General features: G+C 48.5%; 1 protein-coding gene and 1 long non-coding RNA gene across 3 annotated transcripts; one reads left to right on the forward strand and one right to left on the reverse strand.

The window, feature by feature from the left end:
* Positions 1 to 8297: 8297 nt before the first annotated feature.
* Positions 8298 to 22577, reverse strand: LOC128313207 (cytochrome P450 2B11-like). The gene is made up of 9 exons (XM_053210343.1): positions 22275 to 22577; positions 18792 to 18954; positions 18496 to 18645; positions 16725 to 16885; positions 15009 to 15185; positions 14574 to 14715; positions 12813 to 13000; positions 12472 to 12613; positions 8298 to 9033 (listed from the first exon to the last, which is right to left on the reverse strand). Exons 1-9 carry the CDS (start codon positions 22560 to 22562, stop codon positions 8843 to 8845), a joined length of 1602 nt encoding a protein of 533 aa, XP_053066318.1. The 5' UTR covers positions 22563 to 22577; the 3' UTR covers positions 8298 to 8842.
* LOC128313208 (uncharacterized) lies at positions 14512 to 19798 on the forward strand. 2 transcript variants are annotated; one of them, XR_008293572.1, is made up of 3 exons: positions 14512 to 14728; positions 18773 to 18918; positions 19568 to 19798. It is a non-coding gene; the product is annotated as an uncharacterized LOC128313208 (long non-coding RNA). The 2 variants fall into 2 exon arrangements; XR_008293573.1 differs by having other exon boundaries at positions 14513 to 14728; positions 19572 to 19798.
* Positions 22578 to 23246: the final 669 nt, after the last annotated feature.

Genomic DNA, 23246 nt, shown 5'->3' on the forward strand with positions numbered 1-23246 from the left:
GGGTGAGGTCTTAGGCCAAAGTGGGTATCGGGAGAAATTTTGGAAAAATGGACCCAGAGAGGTACCTCTGCCATAGCAAAAGCTTTGAAAATCCCACTGAGCGATTTTGACTTTTTTCTTGGAGGGCTTTGGAGAACCACGGAGGATTTTAAGCAGAGAAGGTCACAATCACTTTGTGCTTTAGACTATTCCCTGCCTTGGAGACTGGGTTAGAGGGGTGACTGGAAATGTAAGCTGGTGCAGCCTTTCTGGAAAACAGTATGGAGGTTCCTCAAAAAACTAAAAATAGAACTACCTTACGACCCAGCAATTGCACTACTAGGTATTTACCCAAGGGATACAGGTATGCTATTTCGAAGGGACACGTGCACCCCAATGTTTATAGCAGCACTATCAACAATGGCCAATGTATGGAAAGAGACCAAATGTCCATCGATGGATGAATGGATAAAGAAGATGTGGTATATAGATACAATGGAGTATTACTCGGCAATCAAAGAGAATGAAATCTTGCCATTTGCAACTACGTGGATGGAACTGGAGGGTGTTATGTTAAGTGAAATTAGCCAGTCAGAGAAAGACAAATATCATATGACTTCACTCCTATGAGGACTTTAAGAGACAAAACAGATGAACATAAGGGAAGGGAAACAAAAATAATATAAAAACAGGGAGGGGGACAAAACAGAAGAGAGTCATTAATATGGAGAACAAACTGAGGGTTACTGGAGGGATTGTGGGAGGAGGGATGGGCTAAATGAGTAAAGGGCACAAGGAATCTACTCCTGAAATCATTGTTGCACTACATGCTAACTAATTTGGATGTAAATTTAAAAAATTAAATTAAAAATTAAAAAAAAGAAGGGTGACACGGGTTGTGGAGTGTGGAGGAGAGACAGCCCCCAGGATGGCCACGATGGTGTAATAATCAGAGTAGGTTAACTGTTGTGACAAAGATTCTCATAAATCTCAGTGGCATAAGGCAACAGAAGTTTATTTCTCATTCACATCTCATTTGGGTGAGGGTTTGGAGGGTCTCCCCCTAGTGGTCACTTCAGGACACAGATGGGTTTGGGGGTTTTTTGTTTTTGTTTTTTCCTCCATTTTGTGGCTCTTCAATCTTGCTGGTGGACAGAAAGCATGCAGAGGATTTCACTCTGGATGCATAGTCGCCTTGAGCCAGAAGTAACACGTATCACTTCTGCTCTCATATTTTGGGGGTGAGAACGGGTCACACAGGTCTCATCGACATAATGCTACCTGGACAGTGGCTTCTCGTCAACACCCCAGAAGGCACAGCACAACTGTTTTGGTGGCCAGCTCGCTGTGCCTAGGGCACACCACGGCTCCAGTCGTGGAGGCTGAATAGTCAGGAATTGTTTCTTAAGTCAACAAATATTTATAGAGCTCCCGATATGTGCCGGACGCTGTTTTAATTCCTTGGAATTCAGCCAGGAACCAAAGTTCTTGCCTTCAAGGAGCTTAGATGTTTAGGGAGGAGACGGATAATAAACACATATGTGCTATTTTTCTTTCAGTTGCAAATAGCAGAAACTGACCTCAAACCGGTTAAAAAAGCAAAAAAGAAAGCAAAGGGGCAGTATTGATTAGCTCCCATATTAGTTAATTTGGGTATTCCGGGAGGTTAACCAGCTTCAGCAACTCTTTCACTACCACCACCACCCTTGAGAGGAAAGGTGCTCCTGTCCCTCCCTTTGTGCTATGGCTTCATTCTGGGTCGCTCTCACATTTTTTGGAGGGAAAGTTGTTCATTACAGCCCCCAACTCCCTATTAATTCAAGAGAGACCCTGATTGGCCCCGCCTGAGTCACATGCCCATCTTTGGTCCAATCACCATGAGTCTGTGACAGTAGCAGCCAGAGCCATTGTTCCCCCTCGAGGAGGGTGGGAGGGGAGGACAGTGTCTGGTCTTACCGCCCCACTAGGACCAAGTACCTGTGTTGTGGAGGAAGTTCCCCACATCAGGTGATTACCAGGTAAGGAAGGAAGTGAAGGAGCACTCAGATGACAACAAACAGTAGGCCTCTCAGTTCTAGTCCACTGTGGTCCACGTTTAGACCAGAATCAAGACACACCCACTTGCTCCTACATGCAGCCCAAAAGCAGCCCCACTTGGGGGCACCTGAGTGGCTGAGTCAAGCGTCTACTCTTGATTTCAGTTCAGGTCATGATCTCACAGTTCACGGGTTCAAGCCCTGAGTCGGGCTCCGTGCTGACAGTGTGGAGCCTGCTTGGGATTCTCGCTCACTTTCTCCCTTGCCTCTCCACTCCCTCTCACAAATAAACTTTTAAAAAATGTCCCTGTTCAACACAACAGCAACTCCCATACACGATCAAAAATTTCATTTACCCTCCATCCCCATAAAAAGGCTAATCCCTGAGCCAGGGTCTAACAAAGGAACTCTGAGCAGGGTGTGAGGTGCACACTGTGGCAAGGTGTCAGTCAGATGTCTGAAACCATGGGCTGTACCCCTGCGGTACAGCCTGTTGACTGTCTACACCACAGACATTCCCATTCTCTTTTTTTGGACTGCAAAGTTTGGGTCCCACAAAAAAAGCTTGGAAATACTCATTTTCCCAGCATTCCTTGCAGCTATGGGTATTCATGTGTCAAAGTTTTGGTCAAAAAGACATAAGAGGAAATTCCTGCTATGTTGTTCCAAAAAAAAGATTCTTCCCCTTTAATAAAAAGGGAGTAGGATGTGAAGAAAGTCCTCTTAAGTTGCAGGCTGCTCGCTGCTTGACTTTGGAGACAGCTGGGCAAGGACTAGAAGTCAGCAAAGAGGACAATGGAGCAAGCGAATGAACAGTTTTTTATCACCCTGTGAGTTACCAAATCAGTTCTGGCACTGCTTACCTCCAGACTTTGCTTTGTAAGAGAATTAAATATCCTTATTGTTAAATGCACTGTTGATCCAAGATTTTTTTTCTTTTATGTTTATTTATCTTGAGAGAGAGAGAGAGAGAGAGCATAAGTGAGCAGGGGAGGGGCAGAGAGAGAGGGAGATAGAGAGTCCTAAGCAGGCTCTGTGCTGCCAGCACAGACCCCAACGCCTGGCTTGATCCCAGGGACCATGAGATCATGACCTGAGATGAAACCAAGAGTCAGACGCTCAACCAACTGAGCCCCCCAGGTGCCCCTGGTCCAAGATTCTTCTTTCACTGTTCACTAGGTGACCAGGCTGTACAGGGAAGGTTAGAGGCAGTTCATGCCACCCAGGGGAGAAACGGGTGCATAATTCAAGGTCACTGAAACAGACAACACACACACCAGGCTCAAGTGATACAGCCTTTACTTACAGCAAGGGAGGAGATCAAGTGCACAAGATCCAGGCCCCCATGACCGGAAGATCTACTCCACAGCCAACACTGACCATGTAAATGCACACACCCCACTTTATGCTGCACTGGAAAGACCCGGACCCCTCCCCTGGGGGCTCTGAAATCCAGAAAGCTAGGGACTTGTCTGAGGGCCATTGACACATGCACTTAAGTAGAACAAGGGAGTACTGGGGCACCTGGGTGGCTCAGTCAGTTAAGCCTCTGACTCTTCATTTGGGTTCAGGTCACGATCTCCCAGTTCGTGGGTTTGAGTCCTGCCTCTGGCTCTGCACTGACAGCACACAGCCTGTTTGAGATTCTCTCTCTCCCTCTCTCTCTGCCCCTCCCCTGCTTGCTCTCTAGCTCTCTCTCTAAGTAAATAAAATAATCTTAAAAAAAAAGAACAAGGGAGTACTCATTAAGTCTGACACAGGGAAAAATATTTCCTCACAAGGCAGTAAGCCCAGCACAAGCTGGGAGCGCTCCTTACCTCTTGATTAGGAATTGTTCCAGGCCCAAGGCGTGTTGTTATGCAACTGAGCGGGTGTGGAAAGACTACCCACAAGAGACTGACTGCCGTTTCGCAACAATTCTGCTACTGGAAGCAGAAAGTTGGCATTCTAACGGTCAACATCTTGGCAGTGCAGTGACTGCCTTTGGCATCCAACATGGCGGCCTCTAGTCCTCTTCTCTGACATCTAATTCTCCATCTTGACCTCCAGGTCCAACCTGAAGGGGGTTTAGAGGAGGTTTTCCCTTCCAAGGTTGTACTGTTTTAACTTCCGGGAGATGTTTCAATTTCTTGGGAGTTCCATGGAGGTTGCCTGTAACGCCAGGAATCTTGACAAGTCCTGGTTCTTGAATCTGAACTTAGGCTCAGTCAGGTGCCCTTGTGTTAATTAGAAAACAGCTCCCTCCAGATGGATAAATTAGAAGGAAAGAAAAAAAAAAGTATCTCATCTGGCAGATCCATTCCTCAGAATGCTCTGCTAGATGAGTACCATTTTTTGAAAAATAAAAAAGTGTCTTGGGGCGTCTGGGTGGCTCAGTTGGTTAAGCATCGGCCTTCAGCTCAGGTCATGATCTCATGGTTCATGATTTCGAGCCCCGTGTCGGGCTCTGTGCTGACAGCTCAGAGCCTGGGCCTGCTTTAGATTCTGTGTCTCCCTTTCTCTCTACCCCTTCTCCACTCACATTGTTTCCCTCTCTCCCTCTCTCAAAAACAAATAAACAGTTTAAAATTAAAAAAAAAAAAATGTCTTCCTGTGGTTGGATGCAGCTCTGCACCAAGATGTGTGACTTGGCAAGTGAAGTGTGAGCAGCTTGCGGTGACCTTTCCCTCCCTGCACAGTGGACAACCTGCATAACTGCATAGCTATTGATTATTTAAGCCCCACCTTGGAGAGTCTGCCTCTACAGCAATGGTCATTGGAGCTCTGGGTCCCTGAGGGGAGTCAACAGAGCTGGACTTGCTGACAAATGTTGCAAAAGTCATCAATGGCTTTTGCAAGCAGAAGGTGTGGAGAATGTCTGTATTAATTAACGTCAAGGCCCAAGTTGCTGAAACCAACAGAGCCCAAGATACAGTGACTTAAATAAAACAGAAGTTTCTTTCTCTCCTTTTTGATCCCTTTGAAGTTGGGTTGTCCAAGATGGCAAGTGGTTCCCCTCCATGTGGTCAATCTGGGGTCCAAGCCCCTTTAATCTTTTTTTTTTTAATTTTTTTAAATGTTTATTTATTTTTGAGGTGGTGGGGAGGGGCAGAGAGAGAGGGAGGGAGGCAGAGAATCTGAAGCAGGCCCCGTGCTGTCAGCACAGAGCCAGAGACGGGGCTCAAATTCATGAACTGTGAGATCATGACCAGATCCAAAGTTGGGTGCTTAACCGACTGAGCCACCCAGGCACCCCTGTTTTTATTTATTTTTGAAAGAAGACAGCTACTGCTAGTAGGGGAGGGGCAGAAGAACGGGGGTACAGAGGATTACAAGTGAGCTCTACATTGACAGCAGAGAGCCAGATGTGGGGCTCGAACTTACAAACCATGAGATCATGACCTGAGCTTAAGTCAGATGCTTAATGGACTGAGTCTCCCAGGTGCCCCGAGATAATTCACTTTATAAAGGAGGGAACTGAAGGGCAGACTAGTAAGTTCAGGTAGATTACAGGTGATGGGGTGGGAATTCTAACTCTGATTCAGAATCTCAAATCTTAAGCACTTCTCAACACTGGATTTCTAAAAGTTCCAGTCTTCTGGGAAATGACGCCATCTCATGGTTGGAGGACTGACCTGCAACAGGAATGGATACTGCGGGGCCTAGGAGAGAAAGTTCTCACCACCATTTGTTTGTAGCCTCTCCCCATAGGGGAAAGGAGGAACACTGTGCCCAGAGACGGATCCAGCCCCAGAAACAGATGTTCAGAAAAGTATACTCCAATACATCATCAGGCACTTTACATCCTAACAACTCAGAAGTTGATAACATGATTACCCCCATTTTATAAACTAATAAAGACTCAGAGATAATAAATGTTCAAGATCTCAGCTAGGAAGCAGCAAAGCAGAATTCAAACTCAGGACTAATTTTTTTTTTAATGTTTATTATTGAGACAGAGAGAGACAGAGCATGAGCATGGGAGAGGCAGAGACAGAGGGAGACACAGGATCTGAAGCAAGCTCCAGGATCTGAGCTGTTAGCACAGAGCCCAACACGGGGCTCAAACTCACCAACCGTGGGATCATGATCTGAGCCGAAGTTGGACTCTGAAGTTGAACTGAGCCACCCAGGCGCCCCAGGGCTAATTATTTTTAATGAAACTGTGTAACCTGTGTGGTGTGTGTGTGTGTGTGTGTGTGTGTGTGTGTTTAAGTAGTCCTCACTCCCAACATGGGGCTTGAACTCATGACTCCCATAAGAGTCTACTGTAGGGGCCAGCCAAGCATCCCTCAAACACAGGGCTAATAATCATGGGCTCCCAAGCCCCGCTCCCTATGCAGCTGGGAGAGAGCGCCACCTGCTGGTAACAAATAAAAACTAATAGTTAACAACATTTGCCATGCTCCAGGCAGTGCTTAATTTAGATTTAATTTAAAGTAACTTGTTTCATCCCTCTTCCTAACCCCAATTATTAATTACCTTTAAAGGCAGGTGGGTGATAATTAATAATCTCCACCCTTCCCCACGTTTATTTTACTTTTCTTTCTTTGAAGAAAATTGTACTATGGGAGATTTCAAGCATATACAAAGATAGATACATAAAATATCCATCATCTGGTTTCAGCAATAATCAACTCATGGCTAATCTTGTTTCATCTATGCTCTCGACCATCTCCTCCTTCCACACCCCCCAAAAATCAGGATTCTTTTGAAGCAAAACCCAAACACTGTTGTCGATATTTTCACTTACGTATAGCTAGAAATATCCCCATTTTTACTGTTGGGCAAACTGAGGCATCAAGAGGTTACATAACCTCACCAAGGTCACTTTGCTGATGGGGTGCAGAGGCTGGACCAAACCTCTGAGGTCTGGCTCCAGAGCCTGTGCCTTTAACTATGGTGATGTCTCTGGAGTGTGGAATCACTCTGACCACGAAAATACTCTGCCATTTCTTTTCAAAATTGTCAAATTGCTTCTCAAATTGACAAAACTGGAATACAAATGGGAGAGATGAAAGTATTGTACCAATGTTAACTTCACTCAAGTTGATCACTATGGCAGCTGTATCAGAGAACATATCTGTTCCTAGGAAATACACACTGAAGGATCTAGGAGTAAAGGGCCATGTTGTGTGTAATTGATCACAAATGATCCAGAAAAAGTATAAGATAGAGAGATGATAGCTTTCCACCAGCTTTCCCCATCCCATCTCACCGCTTGGAAGGACTTGAGAAAGCCCTTGGGGTCCATTTGCAAAAAGTTCCCCAGGAAGGGCAGAGGCCACAGTCCCGGAGGGACTTGACTCCAAGAAGCCAGATGACCCCAGAGCAGCAAGGGGCTGTGACTGCCATGGTCCTGCCTATGTCTTCCTTCCATCCTGCTATCCCTCTTAAAAGGTAGGCTGCTCTGTTGTGTGTCACCTTCTCTTTTCTGTGATCGTCGGGGCAGATGTGCCAAAAATCTACTTTAGCACAGCTCTTGGTAACTCCCCAGTGGCATCAGGGAACCCAAAGATGGCAGGTGCTGCAGAGGCCAGGAAGTTTAGCCTCTCTATTGGATCCCCAAACTGGCTTCCCATTGGCCCCTGGCTGGCCGGAGGTATCTTAGCAGGCAATGCCCTTGAACCTGGGATATCTTCTTGAGGGAAGGGCAGTGGTGCCAGCTGGCAGAGCCTGGTGTAGGATGGTCTATTGCAAGGGTGGCTCTTGGCTGATTTTCTTAGAGGGTGGCATTGCATCATGAGGGATTGGAAATCGCTAGAAGACCGGACTGAGGCATCCTGAGATCGCTGGAAAGAAGGATTTGCTACAGGCCTCAGAAGAGAATGAGAAATGAAGAAAAAGATAAGGTCTGATGGGGGAAGCCTAGCTCCATGTTGGGCGGGTTTGAGGCTGCCTGATTTAACCATTCATTCATTCATTCATTCATTCATTCATTCCTTAGCAAATATTTGCCTTCTTGGGCCTAGTTTTGAGGTGAAGAAGTTCTCATCTTCTAGAAAGATCCCTAGTGACCTGACAATAAGTGGGTTCACGTAAGATGGCATGGATCACCATCTTCCCAGGGGATGTCAGGATTTGGATGTTTGTTTCAGTCTCAGGGGATTTGAAGGGGAATACCAGGGAATCCAAGGCACCAGGGGAGAATCATGCAGCTGAAGGGGCCGAGGAGGCCCTTGCATAGAGGGACGGAAGTAGGGAAATTCAGTAAGAATGGGGATGGCAGTGTACAAGCAATGGTCTACAATGTGGATGAACCCCAAAATATTATGCCAAGTGAAAGAAGCCGGACACAAAAGAGCACGTATTGTATGATTCCATTTGCATGAAACACACGGAATAGGCAAATACATAAAGACCAAAAGCAGATTGGTGGTTGCCAGGAGCTGAGGGGAAGGGGGAATGGGGAGTGACTGCTAGAGGATTCCAGGGAGGTCACGTATGTACAGATCATGGAGCGCAAACAGTTGCTAAATGGAGACTGTGGTTGTTCTGAGGAAGGGAGAAGCCCCTGGGGGAAGCCGTGGCCTGGGAGGCACAAATGCAAAGAGCATCTGAGTCAAGTCTCCCGTCTTAGCCCCCAGCTTCTATATATACACCACACTGGGAACTCTGTTAACAAAGGAAAGGAAAACACTTCCATGAGTCTATACAAGAGCTGCAGAGTGATGGTCTGAGATGAGGCTGCAGAAAGGACTCTCCCACAGAGGCAGCAACCGAGGAGGGGGGAGACACTGGCTTGTGGTGGGTCTCTCAGCAGCAGGAAGACCCAGGGCCAGTCAAGGAACTGGCTTCTGCAGAGGTGGGAATACTTCCTGATCCTGGGATCCTTTGAGGCCCTTCTCTCAGTCCCCTCTGCGGGACCGAAAGCTGATCTGGTATACTGGGGGCACTCTTCCTATGCCACTCTCCTGGGGTGTGAGGTCGATGTCCTCGGGGGCCACAGGGCTGGCCACAGAGAAGTTCTGGAGGATGGTGGTGAAGAAGAGGAATAATTCCATGTGGGCGATGCCTTCACCAAGACAAATGCGCTTCCCTGTGAACACAGAAGGTCACCAATGTGGGCACAGAGCCGATGCACATCCCTTGCCGGTCACATCCCAAAGCCCAGACTTCTGTGTCCATCAACAACAGATTTGTATGGGACTGGCCTTCAACCTGCAATCCAGGGTGGTGTTTTAGGGGCGTCCCGAGCCCTCTGAAACCAGGGGCTAACGTTTGGGTGGAGGTGCCTTGCACATTTTTCCAGCAGAGTTTGTAGCTTCTGTGAGATTTCCAGAGGCTTCAGTGGCCACTTGGAGAATAAACACTCACTTCAGGTTAGATGTGTGTGTGTGTGTGTGTGTGTGTGTGTGTGTGTGTGCCTCCACATGTGCAGGTGTGTGCACATTTCTGACAACATTTTTAATGTCCTTCATCTCTAATATGAGGAGGATGGTACTTATTTCAAAGGACTATTATGAAGGTAAAGAAATTAACATTTGTAAAACTTCTCAGATTAGGACCTGGCCTGTACTAAGGATACTATAGGTGTAGATATTGTTTGTGTTTGTTTCTGGGTGTGTGTGGTAAGAAGTGTGGGGGGGGGGAGTGTGTGTCTGGTGGGGATTGTGTGTGCCTGTGGTGGGGAATGTATGTGTGGTGGGCAGTTTGTGTGGGAGGGAGTGTAGGGGGTGTGGGGGGGAGTGTGGGGGTGTGTGTGTGGAGGAAGTGGGGGGAATGTGGAGGGCAGTTGTGTGGGGAACGTGTGGTGTGGGCAGTGTGTTGGGGGGAGTGGGTAATGAGGAAAGGGAGGGGTGGGAGGTGTGTGTGGGGGTGTGTGGGAGGAGTGTGTGGAGGGAATGTAGAGGGGAGTTGTGTGGGGAACATGTGGGGAGAGTATGGAGGGGAGTGTGAAGGGAGTTGTGTGGGAAGTGTATGAGGGGGGAGAGTGTGAGGAGGATTGGGGGGCAGGGAGCACATGAAGGCAGTATGTGCAGTTGGGAGCATGAGGGTGTATCTGGCACTGTGTGTGTTTTTCTGTATCTGGGTTGTCATTTTATCTCAGTCCGAGAGCCATGGGCTTCAAAAGTTTGGGGGGAAAACCAAACTACACTTAAAATTGTGAATGGGGCAGGGCACCTGGGTGGCTCAGTTGGTTGAATGTCTGACTCTTGATTTTGGCTCCCAGGTCTTGATCTCTGCATGAATAGTACGGAGCCTGCTTTGGATTTTCTCTCTCCCTCTCTCTCGGCCCCTACCCTGCTCAGGAGCCCATGCTCACGTGCTATTAAAATGAATAAATAAATAAAAAGAATTGTGAACGGGTCTGCTTCCTTGGATTCCCAGAGGTGTGAGAGCCTCCAGTAGGTTATGAAGCATGGGCTTGAAGAGAAATAACACAAAGGGAGTAGGAACCCCAGGAAGAGGCACCGAAATCCTCCTTTACCTCAGTGGCTCTTTCTTTTTTAATGTTTACTTATTTTTGAGAGAGCTCTCTCAAATACACAGAGTGGGAGCAGGGGGTGGGGCAGAGAGAGAGAGGGAGTCAGAATCTGAAGCAGGCTCTCGGCTCTGAGCACAGAGCCTGACACAGGGCCCGACCTCACCAAGGGTGGATCATGACCTGAGCTAAAGCCCCACATTTAACTGACTGAGCCACCCAGGCACCCCACCTCAATGGCTCTTGATCTGCAAGCTGGCCACCATGGCAAGGCCATTCAGATATTTCCTAGACCAGTCAAGGTGTCAGACATTACGCCTATGTGGACAGCTCTGGGGGAAATGTCTGTATCTTTTTGGCACATCAGAAGTTAGGTAACAGGGACTTAGAGATACTCAGAGCAGGGCTCTAGACTAGTTCTCCTGTGACTGGTTCTGTGACCCAGTTCTTTCCAGAACAGCCTGACTCCTACTGTCTCCCTCCCATCCTCTCTTCCAATCCCAATCCCTGGGACTGTCCACTGGGACACCCTTCACTATCCCGTTGGCTCTAACATCTTTTGGCTTGGTTTGTCGTTCTTTCCACTCATGGCAATCTTGCATCAGTCTTTTGCTCTGATTGACCTCCCATCAGACATTGCTCCTCTGTCTCCTTCCTCTTTTGCCCACTTTCTTCAATCTTGAGCTCCCTGTCTCTGTCCATTTGGATCTGATTCCATCTGAAACTCTCTCCCTCCCCCTCTCTCTCTGTCTCCTATTCTCTCTTGTTTCCCCTTCCTCACTGTATTGTCTCATCATGCACTCAGTCTCTGTCACTTGTCCCCTGTCATTATCTCTCTCTGTGTCTTTGTCCTTCTCTCCATTTTTCTCACTCATTCATTCTTTGTCTCTCTCTCTCCTTCCCTCTCTACATCTCTGCCTCTCTCTCTAACCTTAGAACAGGACTAGTGAATGGGATCATGGGCCCCACCCCACCATCCCACAAGTCGCCCAACTCTCACTTAAGATGAAATGAGGGAAGCCGTAGCACTGGGCAGAGCCAGGGGATCTGGGTCACTGGGGTCACTGATGGAACTCAAGACTAGGGCCTTGGTTCGGGGGTCCTCCTTTCTCCCAAAGGATGAGGATTCTGGGCATTGGTGTTTTCTCAAGACAGGGCCACATAGTGGAGAACGGGGAAAGAGACAGGTCAGAGCATGTCAAGACCCACTCCTGGCTCCCAGTACCAGCAAGATAAACCCAAACTCCCCCCAGCTTCCAAGGTCCTCCAGCTGAGATCTTCACCCTTCTCCCCTTTTAGAGTCCACACTCCAGGCTCCCTGGGTTTGTCTCGTTTCTCAAATACTCCATGCTGTCTCCATCTTCAGGCTTTGACTTGCTGTTCCCTCTGCCTGGAACACTCTTCCTAGTGGCTGATTGATACTCACCCCTGAGGTCTTAGCTTAGAAGCCAGTGCTTCGAGGAAAGCTTTTCCTCACCGAACCACCAAGAGTAGTCAGTATTTCCTCTTTGTGTTCCCAAAGTCCCTTTCAGAGCATTTATCACAGTTATGATTAATGATAATAATCATCATCCCATCCATGAGCACCGACTTTGTGCCAAGCAGTTCTAAGCACATTGCAAGCATTAATTAAGTTTAATTAGGTACTATTTTGTGGTCAAATGATAAATGCCCATCTCCCCTGCTGGGCTGTAAATTTCCCAGGGCAGGGACTGTGTCTCTATGTGACTTGCCCAGTGCATCATCTTCAGCCCCCATTAAAGCACTGAGCTCAGAGTAGTGCTCATCAGCTATTTTATACCAAGGTGTATCTCTATACCAAGGCGTAGAGAGGTTAAAATACTTTCCCAAGGTCCAGCTTACCAAGATGTGGCTTTGGGATGTGGTCTTCTTAAGCCCTGTCTAGGGCTGCAGGGAAGATGAAGTGGGTTAAAGGTAAAGCAACTGGCATATAGTAGCTGCTCAATGAACCAAGATCTCTCCTGGACTGTCTCAAAGAGAGAGTGGCCTTTCACTCTGGTGTCTGGGAAAGAGAGTGGAGGCCTGGCTTACCCATGGAGAAGGGGATAAAAGCTTCAGTCTTCTTCAGTGCCCCATTGGCATCCAGAAAGTGGTCAGGGTTGAAAGCATCTGGTTTTTCAAAGTAATGTGGGTCATTGAGAGCAGAGTGCAGGAGGGGATATACTTCAGTGCCCTGAGGGAGAGTCACAAGGTCAACAGATACTGCCATTCCTTTCCTCAGCCCACCCTTAAAAACAAAACAAAACCAAACAAACAGACAAACAAAAAACCAAGAGGGCCCTAGTGATAAAACCAAAAACAGGTCAAGTGCAGAGATTAAGAGAACCCAGGATGCCCACACGGGAAAAATGTGGGAGCCCAGCTGGCCTCACCTTGGGCATGAAGTACCCTCTGAAGTGAGTGTCTTTGGTGACCATGTGGGGAATGCCAATGGGGAGGAGGTCACTGAATCTCTGAATCTCATGGATGACTGCGTCAGTGTATGGCATTTTGGCTCGATCATCAAGGGATGGAAAGCGGTGTGGGCCAATCACCTGGTCAATCTCCTTGTGGACTCTCTCTGCACAGAAGAGTGGGACCAGAGAACTTCATTTTAAAGAGACATTTCAGCAGGGACACTGCTTTGTGTGGGCTAATGAGCCAGGAAAAACCTGTAATAAAGGATTAGGTCATTGACACCCCTCAGAGCAACCAGCCTGGAGGAGGGGGAGGCGAGGCGGTGGGGGGGGGGGAAGCAAGAATTCTCACCCTTTGATATATATTGAATGTTATGAATCCTCTTCCCACAGGCACATGTAAACACACACACACACACACACACACTCACGTGCGTGTGCACAAGCACACACCACAATTTTGCACAGAATTTCACATTAAGAACTCAAGGCTATAAAGCTGTCAAAATTCTCCCTCTTAAAAGACTGGAGAGGAGCCTGGGTGGCTCAGTCAATTAAGCGGTTAAATGTCTGACCTCAGCTCAGGTCCTGATCTCAAGGTTCATGACTTTGAGCCCCACATCGGTCATTACAGAACCTGCTTTGGATTTTCTGTCCCCTCGGTCTCAGCTCCTCCCCCATTCACCCTCTCCCCTCTCTCCCTCTCTCAAAAATAAATAAACATTAAATTTTTTTAAAAACAAAAAGAGTAGAAAATGACCTAATATTTATTGTGTGTGTATTATAGATGAGACACTGTGCTAGGTACTCAGGAATATAACCATGAAATAGATCAATAGATTAACCCACAAACACCTGGATAAATGAGTACATAAGCCAGTCGACTTATGAATGGAAAGAGTGATGAATGGAAGAACATTAGTGAATGGATGTATGTATTTGTTTATCAATCAATATATGAATTATTGGGTCATTAATTAATAAATGGCCCACAGACAAATAAGTGAACCTGATTAACCAGTAAATCAATTGCATTAATGAATGGATGGCTAGATCTATAGAGCAATAAATAAATAAACAAATTAGTGAAATAACAGGTATCAAAAAGTGATGAGATAGGTATAAAAATAGATAAAATAAAATAGGTATAAAAAGGAACAAATGGAGGGATTGAATGACAGATAAATAATCAGTGATGAATTAACTGAACTAAATGCATAATAAATGGATGAAGGGTGGATTGAAAGACCGATGGAAGAATTAAGGAATGAAATCTAGTTCATAGGGCAGATGGATGCATGCATGGACAAACGAGCCAATGAATCAATGACAAGTACTTCATTCATTAATCCCTGTTTCAAAAGATCAACAATTGAATTAATTAATTAATTAAAGAATGGAAGCTAGGTCCTTGAATCAATCATAGGTGAAAGAATCTGAGTATACAGGTAATCAATACAGGTACCAAATAAAAGGATAGACAAGTGGATGGATGGGTGGGCAGAGAGAGGAGTCTGTCTTTACATGGTGGGAGAACACACCGACGGATTGTTCATCCATCCACCGGCGGGGCTGCCTTAGTCAGGGGCTCATTCAAAACCTGCAGCGCTCCTGGCATATATAGGAGGTGAACACTTCCTCCCTCATTCAGGAAGGATCCCAGCTGCACTTTTGCAGCTCCCAAAGGGGTGAGAAGCCCCCGCCCCCTGCCTCGATCGGTTGTCCCCGCCCACCCACCTGTGACGTGAGGGTACTTGAGCATGAGCTGGAAACCATAGCGGAGCGTGCTGCTGGTGGTCTCCGTGCCGGCGAAGAAGAGGGAGAGCACCGTGCAGATGAGGTTCCGAGGGTGGAATTCGCTGTTGGGGTCGGACTTCTCCTGAATCCGAGCGGTAGGGGGCGTGTCAGGGGAGCGGGGGCTTTGCTGCACGCTCTTGCCTGGGGGCGCCCTCCCCTGCTGCTGGGTCTCACACCACCTGTCTCTCTCTCCCTCTCTCCTCCCAACTTTCCCCTTTTTTCCTCTTCGCCTCAGTTGGTTCCTGAGTCTCTCCTCCCTTTCCCAATCTCCCTCCCCTCTCCCCACTCCCTTCCCCCTTTCCCCACCCTTCTTCTCTTCGCTGCCATCTTTTCCTCCCTCCCTGCCCCCTCCTGTTCCCCTCCCCCAACCCCCACTTTGTCCATGCGGATCAGGTAGGCATCGATGAAGTCCCGGGGGGTGCTGGGGTCCAGGGTTTCACGGTGCTTCTCCACAGCGTCCTCTATGAAGGCTATGATTTCCTGCACGTTTTTGTAGATTTGCTTGTGTGTACCTGGAAAGTACTTCAAGAAGTTGTAGAAAAGCTCGAACACCTGCAGCAGAGAAGGGGCTGTGAGGTCCTCCTGGGGTGGAGCCAGTGGTCACAGGGAGGAGAGCCCTCCTGGGGCCTGGGTAGGGCAGAATCGCATCTTGCTCTGCCTCTCTGTTTCTGTCTCTGCCTCTCACTCACTGATTCTAAGTCTCCTTTGATCTGTTGTTCTCCCAGTTTTTTCCTTCTGTCTCTTCCTCCCTCATCCTCCCGTCCTGTTTTGGTTGCTGCCACACCTCTCTCCTTGGCGCCTCTCCTTACCCATGTGTGTCTCTTCTCACTTGTCTCTCTGCAGCTACTTTTTTCTTTTAAATCATCTCTACACCCAGTGTGGAGCTCGAACTCACGACCCTAGATCAGGAGTCGCCTGGTCTACTGACTGAGTCAGCCAGGTGGTTGGCTCTCTGTGCTTCTATTGCCTACTTCGCCCAGTAGATCTGTTTGGCTCGGACCTCTCTGACTCTTTCCACCCCTCACATCTCCTTTGCTGCACCAAACATTGATAACGTGATGCATACACAAGATGAGCCTACTGCCTGCTTAAGACTATTTATTTTGGAACATATTTCTACTGGATTGTCTAGGATTAATGTAATACCTAACTGTTGCAAATAATTGCAAAAAAAAAGGTGGAAACAGAGAGTGCAATGTAAAATTCTTTCTTAATTTTTAGAGATAACCATTGATATCTCTCTGGTGAATTTCACGCTAGACTTTTTTCTCTCTGTGGTTCTCTGTGGGAAGAGAAAAGTGAAATCACCTGCTGCACCTGTTGCAAATACTCACTCTGGGCGCCATCCGAGGTTTTTGGATCAGACTGTCTAGCAGGAGGTCATGGGAGTTTGTATTTGGGACAGTCATATGCACAAAACTGACATGCACTCCTGGGTACGACCATAACGAGGCATGCTATTCTGCAGTTTAATTTTTTAAACTTAATGTACAATTGGGGTATTTCCAGATTCGTTGAGAAACAGAAACCACGCTATTTTGTTTTAAAAGAGGAGCATATTACTTTATAATCTGGGAGATACTTTTAAAAAGACCAAAAGTGGGCGGGGAAATGGGGAAAATGAAGAAATGTGGTCCCTTATTTTCACGTATCCTTGAATTTCTTCAATTGAGGAGATTTGCCAAAGACAGAGGTGAAGATTTGCAGGAATCAGGAGCAGAAGAATAGAGAGCCTGACAGTCTGAGTCCTATTCTCTCCCTCTGTCTCCGCCACTCTGCCTCTCAGAGTCTCTGATCTCTGCTCTTCCTTGTCACTTTCGCCCTGTCCTTCTCTCTCCTCTTCCAAACCCTCATGTCTTGGTCTCTCTTGCTGACTCTCTGACTCTCCATCTCTGTCTCCTCATCCTAGGCTCCCCATCCCTGTCTCCCGTCCCTCCCGCCCTCTACTGCTCAGTGTCCCTGTCCCTCCCTGCTGTCTGTGCCCCCCTTCCAGCCCAAAGCTGCATTTCGGGGACACCAAAGCAGATCACCCCTTTCCCTGTGCCCTAGACATCCACCTCACACACCAGCCTCCCACACCAGCTCCCTGACCTGGCTGGAGAAGGAGCTGAGGAGCGTGAAGGTCCGGTAGAACAAGTCCAGCAAGCGCAGGAACTTGGGATCTTTGTAGCTAAAGCGTGTTCCAAAGACAATGGAGCAGATGATGTTGGCAGTCATGGAGTGGAAAAGGAAGGTGGGGTCCTGGAAGGCTCCTGGGAGGAGGAGGCACAGGTCATGGGACACGGACTCAAACAAAGGCCTTGGGAGCACTTGACCACTGCCCCGTCTGCATGTGACTGCCCTCCCTTGCTCAGTGATGACAAAGAAGCAGGAACAGGAACCGCTAACGTTCACCAGCCCAGATGATGGGCCAGCCAGGTCCTGTTCTCAGCACTTCAGGTATTATTTTACTAAATTCCCAGCACAACCCTGGGGGAAAGTGCCGTTCTGTTATTGTCTGCAGGGTCGTCGGGCTATGGAGGCTGTGTGGTGGGTCCCTCTCAGGCCTCAGCTCTGACCCTGGGGGCAGGTAGTTAAGTCCCAGGGGCAGATGGGTGCAGGGCAGGTGTTCAGTCAATCACATGTGCAAGTTTAAAAGCTCTGCTCTCCCTGTCCCTTGTCTGTCATCCCCTCCCTTCATCTCTTCTCTCCACCTCCAGGGCTCTTTGGTCTCCAGGGAATCGTTCTGCACTTGACCTCCCTGGATGGGAGGGGAGCAGGGACTGTGCACCCACCCGGAAGTGTCATGGCATCAGCCTCTCGCTGCGGGTCTCACCTGTCCGTCTTCTCTTGCTCCCCTGCACACCCTTTCCTGAGCTTGTCTGTCAGTCTCATTTTCTCTACCTTGGTTTCTCTCTGCCTTGGTTTCTTTTTGCTTCTCCCGGTCTCTTCCAGTCTCTCTTTGTCTTCATCTCTCCATCTGTGTCTCTTTTCCCTTCCCTATCTCTCTCCATCTGAGTCGCTCTTTTTCCATCTGAGTCTGTCTTCATGGTCTGCTGCCCCTAGTCCTCTATTGCTCCCTATGTCTCTGCCTCTGCCTCTCCCTCCCAGCCTGTACATTTACCTCTCGAAATCTCTTATGAAAGGACCCTGTCATCTTTATGTCTCATAAACACCCTTCTATGGAGAATCCAAAAGTAAGTAGAAGTGCTTTTCTCTTTTTTTTTTAAGTCTATTTATTTTGAGAGAGAAAGAGAGAGAATGAGTGGGGGAGAGGCAAAGAGAGAGGGGGAAAGAGAGAGAATCTGTGCTGTCAGTGCAGAGCTGGACGCAGGGCTCGACTCACAAACCGTAAGATCATGACCTGAGCCGAAAGCAAGAGTCAGATGCTTCCCCAGCTGAGCCACCCAGGCCCCCTCAGAAGTGCTTCTTTGATAGCCCATCCCAGCTGCCTGAGGGCAGGACGCCCCAGCTGCCCTCCTTGCTCACTGACAGCTTGTCAATAGTCTACTCAAGAAGAATGAAAACCCACTTTGGCATTTGCAAAGTGTCTATCATTTTCCCCTTTCTCTCTTTGCCTGCTTTTATGTAAGTCTTATTTTTGCCCTTGCAGATACACGTCATCCATGGGTTGGTTTCCCTGAACCCAAGTAAATAGCGTGCTAATACATAACCAAGTTTATGTCCTTGAGTTACTCTTGACACTATACACCCCATATCTCTTCTGGCTCCCTGTGTTCCATTCCTACCCATCTCTGTCTGTCCCTCTGTTGGATGGTCTCTCAGGGTCGTTCTCTGTCTCTGCCTCTCTTTCTCTGCCCACAGATACACCTCAGTCTTTCTGTTGCCACGCACCCTGCATACCCATTCTCCGGGGACTCACCCTGGGTTTTCCACAGTTCCTCTACCACACACTGACACTCCTCCTGAATCCGCTCCTCTATACTCCGCTTCCCCATCCCGAAGTTCTTCATGGTGGCCAGAGAGAATCGCCGAAGGAGCTTCCAGCGTTCCCCGTTGGCAAAGATCACACCTGCGGGTGTAGGGAAGGCGTGGATTGCCAAGAGGGTTGGAAGGGGACTCCGGGCCCCTCTGCGCCTCTTATCCCCCCTTCCCAGACTCACCCTCCCCAATTTCCATCTTCCATCATTCCCCTCCAGGTGCCTTTGAGGTCCTTACCATGTCCTTGGAAGATTCGTTCTACAGTAGAGACTCTCCCGCGGCCAGAGAAGGCCTCAGCTTGGTCCACCAGGGCCTCCCGTATGGCCTCTATCCCACACAGCATGACCACAGGCCTTGGCCCCAGGTACACCGTGAAGACATCCCCGTATTTCTCTCGGAGCTGTGAAGCATATCCACGCCCAAGGTTACTGTTAGCCAATGTGCACCCATGTGGCCATCCCAGTTGTTAAACCACAAAAACACTCATGTATAGATTGGCAATTAGCTACTGAGTACCCCAAGACCCTCCACCCCAGGGTGCCTTCCCCTCCCAGGACCCGGCAACTAAAGGATTAACCCATGACCCAGCCAGAGTCTGCATGGTTGGTGCCCTAAGCAGTATAGATGGTTAAATATCTCTTACTTCTGCCTATACCCTTGAGTCAAACCAGAGCTCCCCAGCATTGAAACTGAAGGGTCATCCTTCCTGTGACCCAACGTCAACCTGCTTTCTCTCTCCTGACTATGTCCCCAGGGAACTACCCTAAACCGCTTGGTAGACATGAAGAGAAAACGACAGCTTTGGGGATGCTCGTGACATAACATCAGTACAGGGATTTGCAAAACTGCTCCATGGTATTTACTGAAGCTAAACACATGCATATTCAATGACTCATTAACTTCACTCCCAGATGCACGCCCAACCAAAATGTGTACGTAGGTTCACCAAAATACCAGCAACCTGATTCGCTGAAGATTTTTTAAAAATTTTTTAATGTTTACTTGTTTTTGAGAGAGAGAGAAGACAGAGTGTGAAGAGGGGAGGAGCAGAGAGAGAAGGAGCCACAGAATCCGAAGCAGGCTTCAGGCTCTGAGTGGTCAGCACAGAGCCCGATGCAGGGCTTGAATTCAAAAACCAAGAGATCATGACCTGAGCCAAAGTCGGAAGCCTAACAGACTGAGCCACCCAGGCGCCCACTGAGGTTTTTCAAATAAAATTCTCAGCAACACTGATAGAGAATAAATATATGGCGATATAGTCATGCCATGGAATAATTATACAGCAATGAAAAAGAACCCACGCTACTGCCAAGACTTGAATGAAACTCACAGGCGTAGTGTTGAGCCAAATCAACCAGACACAAAAGTGTCCATATGTCTAACTCTATTTCTATGAAGTCAAGATAGTGAGAGGGTGGTGACTGGAAGGGGACTGGAGGGTGGCTTCTGGGGACAGGACGAGTCGTTACTTACCTATATGTCAATTACATGAGTATGTCCGCTTGAGAGAATTCATTGAGCTGAACATTTACGACTTGTGCACTTTTAGGGGTCATGTTAAGCCTCACTAAAATTTGACTTAAAATCATGAAAAGGTTAAGTTTACTGCAAAATCTCTCCCACTGATTTCTGCAGAGCCTCCTTATGGTCTCCCTACTGCCATTCCCATCCCCTTACGATCAGTTGGCCACCCACCTCACCCCAGTCTGAAGCCAGAGTATTCCCTATGAAAATGTAAATTAATTAATACCCCTAACTGGCTCCAAACCCTCCAATGCCCCCCACTGCGCTGAGGGTAAGATCTGAAGTCTCCACCTTGATCCACATCGCCCTGCATGAGGTGGCTGCATCACCCCTCTGCTTGTCCTCCCCCTCGCCCCTTCCCTCCTTCAGATCCAGCCTCCATGTTCTCCCCCAAACATGCCGAGCTTGCTCTCACTTCAGTGTTCTTGCACTGACACCTGCCTCTCTACGGTGCTTTGCTCCTACATCTTGCAAGGTGTCTGCTCACAGACACAGCGAGACTGAGCCTCTCCCCCACTATTCAATCTAAAGTAGCTCCACCACTTTCTAAAATAGCACCTGGCTTTCTTTTAATCATAGCTCTTGTCTACCTAGTATTTCCTTATTTGCTTAACTTGTATGCCTTGTCCAAAGCCACATCATCAATGCCTAGAATATTCCCAGGACACAGAAGGTGCCCTGTAAAGGACTGTTGAATGAATGGATCAAAAGAGCTGCCATTTAATGAGCACTTACTATATACACCAGGCTCTATGCAGTATGCCACCCAGTCCTCATTAATGTTATAAGACACACATTCTTACCACCATCTCATTTTAACAGAGGAGGAAACTGAGACTCAATGAGTAAGAGTTGACTCTGGAACACAAAATCCACATCTGTCTGACTCTAGAAAGATCTGGGAGCATACTAGGAAATGGAGGAGGAGCGGGGCCACCTTCTCCGGCCTGTCCCATCGTGACACCCCTTAGTCCATTCTCTCCCTTCCTGTCTCCAAACATACAATAATAATGGAGGATCATGGACCCCTAAAGAATCCTGGAAGTTCCATGGAAGAACTTGAGGGGGTCTGGAACTCTCAAAATTTTATGTAAAAATCTTTGTGGACATTTGGAGGGGAGAGAGCCCACAGCTTAACCAAATTCTCAAAGGATTTGTGATCCCCAAATCATTAGGTAGCTTTGGCCCAGGAGGACATTGGAGATGAGGACACCTCTGTGCCAGACCCCAGCTTTCCCTCCATGAAGTCCCAGCTGTGTGACTGAGGACAAGTGTCTTCCCCAGGCTGAGCCTCACGGTCCATAAGGATAGCACCTCACCTCGCCCGCAGGCGTGTGGTAAGCCAGACCTGATGAATTCCCACGGCGATACAGATAAATCCTAGCCATGTAAATCTGAGCAAAGAAATCAAGCCCAGGAGTTTACAGAAAAGTGTGGTGCCCTTGGGAGGCACTGAAGTAAAAAGTACTCGGGGCCTGTGCATACCCATCCCTCCACTTGTGGGAAAATTCTCTCTCTTAAAAGCAAAGGGATGACAAACCCAAGATTCAGGAGTGTGGTGGCCTCGGGGTACGTAAGCTGGCAGTTATGTCAGTGACCCAGTTCTTCTGTTGCCAAGAGGGTGCACCGGTGTAGATTACGTTATTCATAAATAAACTGATAATCACCTGTAAAATCAGGCGTGGAAAGCGGTGATACAGAGCCTGGTAAACACTCCAGTGTCAGCCATTACCGCACGTTTGTGACCGTTATTATTAAGAAACTTGTGCCTCCTCCCGTCATCCTTCTCCTCCTGGCGTCCACCTGGACCAATCTCCGCTCTCTTTTCTTGCCAGAGGAGAAACTTACAGTTGGTGACTCTGCCCCTTCTCTCTCTTCCAGGGCCGGGCAGGCGCCCAGAGACTCCACAGGTGGTGGCAGAAGAGTATGAAATTCTATACCCACGGCTTGAGCCCAGACGCCTCCACGTGCCCACCCACCCACCCACTCCGGGGTCAGTGCCCACACACTTCAACTGAGCAGGGACGCCTCTGACCGTCTGACCACCAGCTACCATGCTTCACCTCCATGCACCTTCCTCGCCACCTTCATACACCCCACCCAGAGCCTGAAAGGATGCCTTCAGTCCTTCTGGGGAGTGATCCCCAGATCCAGGGGCAGGGAGACACCCTCAGAGCCCATGCATCGGCATCTCACCCTCAGGAAGGATTTGAGTAAGCCTCTTCTGTCCATCTGCAGAATATTCCCCAAGAAGGCCAGAGGACGGGGGCCTGGTGGGAGGCGGCCATGGGCCTTCGGGTGGTCCCTGGCCAGCAGAAGCAGGAGTCCCATGAGGACAGCAAGGAGGAGAACGATGCTGAGCTCCATGGCCCGGCCCAACTGTCTTTGTCCCAACTTCAGCCTTGATTGAGCTGGGCCTTTTATTCTGAGCTGGCTGCCCCACCCAGTTATGTAACTGCATTCACTCCCCGCCTCCCCTCTCATCACGTCCAAGAGTGTGAACTTAAAAGGGTGGTGTGTTTTTCAAGTATGGGAAGTCCCATTCTTCTGGCTCACACAACCCTGTACATGTTGGCAGAGACCAGGCGGTAGCAATTCCAAAGCCCACGAGAGTTCATGTGCCTGGTGCTCACATGCTGTGTTTGTTTTGCGGCTATGGGTGAGCATGCGCGTTCGGCTTGAAGTGCTCGGGCTTGCGTACGTCCCACGCCTCCTTGCGTATGTGCCTGTGCTGGTATGAGTTTATATGCAGAGCGCTGTTGTATTCACGTGAACGTGCTGGTGTGTTTCTGTGTATGCATCTGCATGAGGTTGCGTATATGTTTTTGCCTGTGTCAGGGCTTATGTGTGTGCATCTGGGCGCAATCCCCCCCCCCCCCCCCGTGCGTGAGTCTGGGTGTTCCTGCGTGTTTGTGCGTCTCCCAGTCCCTGTCTCTATAGGACCTTTAGGTGGCTGGTGTCTACCTCCAACCCCCTATTCCACCCCCTTCCCCTGCTGACAGCCACTGATGAGAGGATGGGAGGACAGGAGGAAGGAGAGGCACAGAAATGGGGAGACTCAGAGAGAAAGAGAGACAGAGACGGAGGCCTGGCAGGTGTGGCGTTCAGTTCCCTCCCCATCCCCGGCTCTCTGATTGCTCTGAGCAGTGCCTGGCACTTCTGTCCCCA

Source organism: Acinonyx jubatus, chromosome E2 (assembly GCF_027475565.1).
Source record: "Acinonyx jubatus isolate Ajub_Pintada_27869175 chromosome E2, VMU_Ajub_asm_v1.0, whole genome shotgun sequence".
Taxonomy (NCBI): domain Eukaryota; kingdom Metazoa; phylum Chordata; class Mammalia; order Carnivora; family Felidae; genus Acinonyx; species Acinonyx jubatus.

Bases quoted from the DNA above. Each gene is read 5' to 3' on its own strand.
- LOC128313207 (XM_053210343.1), bottom strand. From the start codon at position 22,562: ATGAGAGGGGAGGCGGGGAGTGAATGCAGTTACATAACTGGGTGGGGC. The intron at 18,955-22,274 runs GTGAGATGCCGA...TATGCTTCACAG, and splicing joins TACTCAAATCCTTCCTGAGG to CTCCGAGAGAAATACGGGGA. The intron at 15,186-16,724 runs GTCAGGGAGCTG...TCTCTGCTGCAG, and splicing joins TCAGCTCCTTCTCCAGCCAG to GTGTTCGAGCTTTTCTACAA.